The following is a 7,864-nucleotide window of genomic DNA, read 5'->3' as shown; positions in this document are numbered from 1 at the left end:
GTTTTGTCATCACCTCTGTGTTTTTTCTTTAACAAATCATTTTCAACAGGCAAACTGCCACATCTCTGGAAACTCGCTAATATCACACCTTTGTTCAAAAAAGGCAGTAAGACTGACAGGAATAATTATCGCCAGATCTCATTAACATCAGTAGTGTGCAAGATTGCGGAGAAAATCGTTAAGTCTCGAGTGATGGATTTTTGGCAAAACATAAATATTTTTAACCCGAACCAGTTCGCTTACATGGAGGGTCGATCAACGCTTTCGGAGATTCTTTCTTGTTACGATGATTGGGCGAAATCACGTAACAACAGAAAGCCAACCGACATTGCCTTTTTGGATTTTTCCAAGGCGTTCGACAGTGTACCGCATGAGCGTCTTCTTTTCAAGCTCGAGCGTCATGGTATCGACGGCAGCGCTCTCCAGTGGTTTCGAAATTTTTTAATTGGCCGGATGCAACGCGTCGTCATACGCGGTACTTGCTCGTCCTGGTCTCCAGTTTTATCAGGTGTACCCCAAGGAACAATCCTAGGACCTGTTTTATTCATCTTATATGTAAATGACATTTCATCGGGAATTTTATCAACGGTTAAACTGTATGCGGATGATACCAAGGTTTATAGAGAGATCTCTGACATAGCTAGAGACACAGTCATTCTTCAGTCCGACTTATTCCACCTTAAGAGTTGGTCTGAGACCTGGCAGTTAAACTTCAACGCGAACAAATGTGAAATTATGCGAGTGACACATAATCGTGATAAATCTGTTCCAAATTACTCCCTCGTACCGCGTGGAGAACGTCTCAGCTCAGTGAGTACTGTAAAAGACCTCGGCATCACAATCTCCCATGATCTCTCGTGGACTTTACACGTTGTCGAGGTGGTCAATAAGGCCAATAAAGTTCTCGGTCTTATCAAGCGAACAATCGGTTCTGTAAACAAAGAAATCTTTTCCACAATGTATAAGGCTCTTGTAAGACCAATCCTCGAGTACGCTTCCCCTGCATGGTGCCCTTACTTGGTTAAGAATATTGTTCTCTTAGAAAAAGTTCAGAGAAGAGCTTCTCGATTGGCCTTAGGCCAGCGAAGGGGAGAGATGTCATATGAAGATCGCTGTAAACTGTTGCGTTGGTCGCAGTTGACTGACAGAAGACTATATTTTTCTTTGATTGAATGCTATAAACTTGTATTTGGATTGAATAGTCTTTGTTTTCGTGACTTTTTTGAGTTCGCTTTAAAACGTACCAGGTCCAATCATAACTACAAACTACAAGTTAAATCGGCGAACTGTAATTGTTATAAATATTCATTCTTCGTTAAAATTATTCGCGAATGGAATGACCTGCCTGCCAATGTTGTTGAGGTAGGAAATTTGAGACGTTTTAAAATAGCTCTTAAATCATACATGTGTATTTCTTAGGTTCCACTTATAAACATATATTTTTGATTTTTATTTTGGAAGTTTATTTACATAGGGTTAACCTCTTAAACTTCCTTTTTAGGGTATTACTTGTATTTATTTGTTTATGATACCTTAAATAAAGTATGTATGTATGAGACTTCGCTTTCAAGACAGTTTTTATTCACGCAGAAATACTTGTATGTAAAATACATCTAACGGTGAAAATGAATATCGGCGTTGTATTTGAGAGGTATTTTTATTTCAAATGAATTACATGTACGCGTCTCTCATTTTTAATTCGTCTAGAGTAAAGACAAAACGAACTAGTTGAGATGCCTTATCCGTTTGGGACAAAGCGGACAAACTTTGGGCGTTACACGCTTATGAACCCTCCCCGTTCATTTTTTGAAAACGAATGCCCAGCCAGCATCATCAATGAAGAGATATTTTGATACAGAGAGAGCCCTAAAAATTCATCAAGACTAACACAGCACAAGGCAAGCTACAGAGATTGATGCAAAGGCGCTACACAATTTTGTACACGTTTGAAACTAATTTGTGTCCCAGTTCTTGACTTGCGACTTGCTGAGCAGTAAACAAGATGAATTATATAAGCGTTGAATAAGCAGCAGAAAGTGTCCAGTGCAGATCTTGGAATTGAACAAACCACTTTGATACTATCTGTAGTAAAAGCCCTTCAATAGACGACTGCATTCAAAGGATCAGCGCGAATGCTGCTCAGATCTAAATTAGCATCTGCGTCTTCATCAATTTCTCCTATCACAGCTCTGAAGACATGGAAACAAACTTAAGTAAGAATTATTTTTTTTACTGGTTCCATGGGAGACAAATTTAATCCTACCTTCCAAGAGCATCTTAAGTTTTTTTACAGTAAACTTACAAGATAAAGATACAGAATACGCGTATGGTTATACGCACATACGCGTATAGATATATACGCGTTTCGTGCGCGTATTTTGGTGAAAGTATTTCTGAGCGGTACTGTATGACAAGTGAAACAACGGTCATGTCAGTGTTTTGAAACCGCACTAGTTTGTCCTTTTTTTTTCTAATAGAACTTCATTGCAACTTCAAAGTTTGTTGTCTCTATTTTACTTTAACTGGGGGAGGGGGGGGGGGGGGGGAGGTGCGGCTTATACATGGACTTTTACGTTACATTACTTATAGGTCACATGTGTTATTTACCCATGTTGATTTTGGAAGCAGTGTGACCCAGTGTTTGAGGCACTTGCCTTGAGATCCTGACATCCCGAGTTCAAGACCCGTTCTGACCACTCGTTCAATTTGTTCCCTGGTAGACCCTGGTGCAACTTTTCAGCTGCAGTAGTCTTGTAAACAGCCAACTGGTTTGCCTCCGGCCAGTTGGGATTCCTAACAGTTGTTGTTCTGTTCTTGTCTGTCATTTCGTTGATTTGGTTTTATTCGTCCTGAAAAATCCTCATGGGGAGTGGCCAATTTAGTATGTAACGTATGTTGAGGAAGTCTTAGCTTTTACAATCATTAATCTTGAGCTTAATTATACACCATGATATAAATAACGATTAGCAATTTGTAGTGCAAGAAATCGCAGGAAATCTATCTGAGCATTTAGCGTAGTAAGAAAACGGGGTGACTCTAGGAAAGTGAAAATCTTTGACCTGGGTGGGAAATGAACCCACGACCTTCGGATAGGATAAGACTAGAGTCATGATTTTGAATCCTGCCCTTGTCAGAGACTTTTCGTTCCTCATGTGGGCCCATTTCCATATCCAGGGTTGATGCTCAGATGAATTTCCTGATATTTCTTGTACTACAAATAATCACTTAACTCACATGTTGTCTCCTCTAATGATGTAAAGACCTAACATGACCTGTTCCACTCCACTTCCCGAGGAAAATACTCTCTCATGGCTTTCATCTAAAATCAGGTTTACAGTTTGATCAAAGCCTTTGAGAGTTCCCTGAAAAAAGTCATGACAAGGTAAAAATCGAAATACATATAACACTGCCTATGTTGGTATCAGATGTCATTTTGGTAAGTAGGAACATACATATACAACATCAATAGATTAATAGTGTTTGTATAAGAATCCACTGATGATAAGGTCTGGAAACCATGACAAATGAATTCAAATTGTTCCGTGTGAAACTTGTTATCACTCGCATTAAACCATTTTATATGTACATGTAATCTGCCCTTCAAATGCATGATTTCTCATACGTACTCTAATCATAGTTAATCTAGGGACTGGTTATGAAACCCTGGGAATTTCAAAAGCAGGAACAATACAGTTGCAATTAGATGTTGAACCGACCGGGGCCCCCTTCACAATCTTTTGTTTTTGGTTCACGAGTTCATTTTGAATAAATTAGTCAAAGCTTTTGGTTGGTTATCCTGCCAAAAAAAGCGTGTTTTTGTCGGGTTTTGTGCAGGGTCAAGGCCAAAAACATGAAACAAAGAAACTTGTCGAGTTTCATAACCAGTCTACATCTATTAACTATGCTCTACTATACGTTACCTCATATGGAATTTAAACTAACTCAATCCCAGGTGGCTTTAAAGTGAATTAGTTGAGCAGTGTGAAGCAGAAATATACAGTTCTGGGAGTCTGGACTTTTTCAAGCCTCTTCCTCCAATGTAGTGATCATTAACAATCCACAGATTAAGATAATATGCCCCTACATGTACAGTATGTTCTCTTATAATGTTATTTCTGTGCATTTACATACACACGCCACTCAGCCATTCATACATAGCACTTGGCTAACAGGCCGAGCCGACTTGTCCTCAAATTCCTACGGCCTGCTCCCATCTGGCCTTGTAGCTCAGTCGGTTTAGAAACGGTGATCTAATCCAGAGGTTGTGGGTTCGATTCCCACCCAGGCCCAAGATTTTTCCCTGTCCTTGGGTGATGCACACAAAAGGAGTTCCTGATGCTGTTGATCAGCGAAGGTTCTTCATCCATCCTTCACATTCCCTGTAGCGCAACGCCTCACTTGATTTCTTTGCCGTCTACATAATTATATACACGCCACTTGGAACAACACTCATTACACCTGAAGGCATTTAGGCAAAGAAACCATCTTGTCATTTTTCCCTCGAATCCCCACAGCAAATGTACTCACCACAATCATTCTCCCATCTTGGGTTATAACTGCAACAGTGTCTGGAGGTTACGTGGTGAAGGATTTAATTTCAGCAGAGCGGAATTGAAGCAACTACAAAGAGCCTAACATTCGACAAAGGATTCCAGGTAAACTTAATTGAAGTAATAAAACTGATATGGATCTATCTTTTGCAGACATAAAAGACACCCTGAGCTACCAAAAAATTAACAGATGACCGAAGAAAACTTGACCATGGATATAAACGTCAGAGACCTTTCATTTAATTAAAAGCGATCTTCAACCCCTTTTCAAGTTTGTATTAGAAAGACAAGTCGCAATCAAAATAGCACGAAAAGATCATATTCCATCATTTACGCTCTCCCTCCAAAATAGAAGACTTTTCAAATTATTTGGGTGTAATTTCTCAGAAATCGGCCGCATTTTACCTATAAAGTAGTCCAAAGGATACGATTCACATACGTTTCTAGCGTGGCCGCCATCTTGAATTTGACGCTGAGCTTTGTACCCAGGCCTTCATATCCAACTAGAGGGACATTCCATAGATACTTCATGCAGTACCTAGTAAAGAGTTTGGAACATCACATCGCAATAATTTTTTAACTTTATTTTAAATCGAGCAATGGATGAAAAAAAGTGCTTCAAATGCGGGAAGACTGGCCACATGAAAAGAGATTGTCCGGAGAAAGCGAGCTCCAACTTGCAAAGAGTGAAGTGCTTTGCTTGTGGTAGGCACGGCCATTTTCAGAGAGACTGCCCCAACATGGCCACAGGCGATCGAAAAGATGAGAAAGGAAATACAACAAAAGCTTCAGGGAGAAGTAATACTGAGGTATCATATCCGGACTGTAAAGAAACGTTTATCGACACTCACTGTCATTTAGAATACGTTTTTGAAAGGGCTAGACACGATGGGACTTTTCAAGATTTCAAGAAGAGGGTCCCATTTCCGCCAAATTTCGAAGGTTGCATCACAACCTTCTGTGATCCAGCGGCGTTTTCATCGTTTGGTACATGGCGAGAGGTGCTGTCCGAGGAGGGGGTGTGGGGAACATTTGGCTGTCACCCACACAATGCCAAATACTACAATGACGATTTGGAGGCCAAAATTATTCAATGCCTTGAACATCCAAAAGCAATTGCCTTAGGGGAGGTGGGGTTGGACTATTCGTCGCACTCAGCCTCCCCTCCTGACATTCAAAAGGAGGTCTTTGCGAAGCAAGCAAACTGGGCCGTGACACTTGAAAAACCACTGGTTGTGCATTGTCGTGATGCCGAATCTGATACTTTGGAAATTCTCCAAGCATGTGTGCCCACTGATTGGAGGATTCACATGCATTGTTTCACAGGGTCAAGTGAGTCTGTGGCAAAATTTTGCCAGCATTTTCCAAACCTGTTTATTGGTATTACAGCATTGGTAACCTTTGCGAAAGCTAAGAATGTCCATGAGCTGGCGTTTGACACACCCATGGAGAGACTTCTGTTGGAAACAGATGCACCATATTTTATGCCATCACAAGTTGGTGACAAACACAACAAATGGAGCAATCCAGGGATGGCTATTTTTACTGCACAGAGAATTGCAGAAATTAAGAGAATTTCTATTGACAATGTCCTTGAGAAAGTGCGTTCAAACACAACAAAAATGTACGGTGTATAGTTGGTTCTTTTATGAGTGCCACCTAGATGTCTCTTTAATTAGCCAGTACCAAAAATACCATAAAACTCTTTGTTTGTCCCTCCAAAATTTTGCATAAGCATTGTTTCCAGTTTCTCTTGGGACCATTGTAAGTCCCAAGAGAAAATAAGAACAATGCTTTTGCAAAATTTTGGAGGGACAAACAAAGAGTTTTATGGTATTTTTGATACTAGCTAAAATAAATTTTAACAACTTGCTTTTTTTTTTTGGGGGGGGGGGGGGGGCTACTCTTACATACCTTTAACTTAAACATTGCAGGTAAGTCGTTGACATGCTGCCTGAGAATGCCAAGTGCCATTTGTAGATTCTTTATTGCAAATTAACTAACTAACACACATAACCTGTCATAACGATATTAAGAAGGGTGCCATTTCTCTTATTTGAAAAATGATGTCTTTACAGGAAAACAAACAAACTGAAAAACAATAACCAGGTTAAACTTTAATAGCGTTTTTAATAGCAATTAAAGATATTTTGTTCAAACATGCACCACATATAAATACTTTTCAATTTGTTTTACTTCAAGATTCTTCTTAAATTTACAACTTCTCCTTTACATACTCAACAAAAATATTGTAAAAAATAAAATACCGTCCTTGCAAGTACCTGTCCACATGCGTGACAAAAACATGTTCTGCTATGTGGCACCAGTTACGCAAATGATCATAGCTGGGTCCTGTGTAGAGGGCTGGTAGTTGCAAGTGACGGTACATGTAAGTGATTATGTTCACTTACTGTAGAAAACTACACTTACAGCTGTATGTCCAGAAATGAGCATAATTAGATGGACACCTAATTTTAGTATAGAAGAGGAAGTGTCCCCTCAAGTCTAAGCATTTGCTACCTCAAGTGTAAGGGCTAGCGTTCCTTTTTAGTGAGGGTAACTGCAGTTGCAGCCGTTTTATCTTTACTTGAGGACTGGACTTTGTGGGACACTAACTTAATCAATGACGTTAATAATTGTCTGTATTCCAAGATTCGAGTGATGTTAGACTTGTTGTGGAGAGCAAGGGGACACTTCATGACACTTACATGAGTCAAAATCGTGGTGCATCTAACAATCATTATGTGCATTTTTCGACATAATTATATCCAAAACTATGGACCCTAAACAATACTTAAGCTTTAGCCCAAACCACAAAGCACCTAGATTTAGATTTCCAGACATTGGTGGCTCGTTGCACTCATGATACTCTAGGCATGGAAATTATCTAAGCACGCATTTCCTCTGTGTAGAGAGTAGTATCCATGGAGACAACGAATGGCCAATGGCTGGAGATGTGAGCCTCCAATGTACCCTGGAAAAACAAGTAAATAATCTGACACTTCGTCAGGAAGAGAGAAGCACTTACAAATGTATGTATGGCACATTAAATATTTTCATTAATGAAAATGCAGTAAAATTCTATATCAAACATACTCACTGTAGTGTATTGGCACAAGCAGGCTCACTACCACAGTAAATACTTACCTAGAACCTTTCGATACAATAGTCACTATGTTCAACCCAACCTGTTTACATTCTTCAAGAATTAAAAATTATATTGGCTTAAATAACCCATTGACTCCTGGGGGGTCCCCATTGACGAGTAAAATCGTCTGGCGTGAGACAGAGTAAACTACTAAGTATGGCCGGTT

General features: G+C 39.6%; 2 protein-coding genes across 2 annotated transcripts; one reads left to right on the top strand and one right to left on the bottom strand.

Moving 5' to 3' along the window:
* Window positions 1-1,559: 1,559 nt before the first annotated feature.
* Window positions 1,560-5,046, bottom strand: LOC138010601 (U6 snRNA-associated Sm-like protein LSm8). Its single transcript, XM_068857575.1, has 4 exons — window positions 4,979-5,046; window positions 4,528-4,568; window positions 3,235-3,362; window positions 1,560-2,189 (listed from the first exon to the last, which is right to left on the bottom strand). Exons 1-4 carry the CDS (start codon window positions 5,007-5,009, stop codon window positions 2,099-2,101), a joined length of 291 nt encoding a protein of 96 aa, XP_068713676.1. The 5' UTR covers window positions 5,010-5,046; the 3' UTR covers window positions 1,560-2,098.
* A 55-nt stretch (window positions 5,047-5,101) lies between these two features.
* On the top strand, window positions 5,102-6,312 carry LOC138011697 (putative deoxyribonuclease TATDN2). Its single transcript, XM_068858831.1, has one exon. The coding sequence runs from the start codon at window positions 5,150-5,152 to the stop codon at window positions 6,185-6,187; it is 1,038 nt and encodes a 345-aa protein (XP_068714932.1). The 5' UTR covers window positions 5,102-5,149; the 3' UTR covers window positions 6,188-6,312.
* The last annotated feature ends 1,552 nt before the right edge of the window (window positions 6,313-7,864 follow it).

This window comes from Montipora foliosa, chromosome 7 (assembly GCF_036669935.1).
Source record: "Montipora foliosa isolate CH-2021 chromosome 7, ASM3666993v2, whole genome shotgun sequence".
Lineage (NCBI taxonomy): Eukaryota > Metazoa > Cnidaria > Anthozoa > Scleractinia > Acroporidae > Montipora > Montipora foliosa.
The sequence above is the reverse complement of the archived record's forward strand: the minus strand, read 5'-3'. Positions and strand labels throughout refer to the sequence as shown.

Bases quoted from the DNA above. Each gene is read 5' to 3' on its own strand.
- LOC138010601 (XM_068857575.1), bottom strand. From the start codon at position 5,009: ATGGCGGCCACGCTAGAAACGTATGTGAATC. The intron at 3,363-4,527 runs GTGAGTACATTT...GACTTTTTTCAG, and splicing joins AAGATGGGAGAATGATTGTG to GGAACTCTCAAAGGCTTTGA. The intron at 2,190-3,234 runs GTGAGTTAAGTG...CCATGTCTTCAG, and splicing joins ATCATTAGAGGAGACAACAT to AGCTGTGATAGGAGAAATTG.
- LOC138011697 (XM_068858831.1), top strand. From the start codon at position 5,150: ATGGATGAAAAAAAGTGCTTCAAATGCGGGAAGACTGGCCACATGAAA.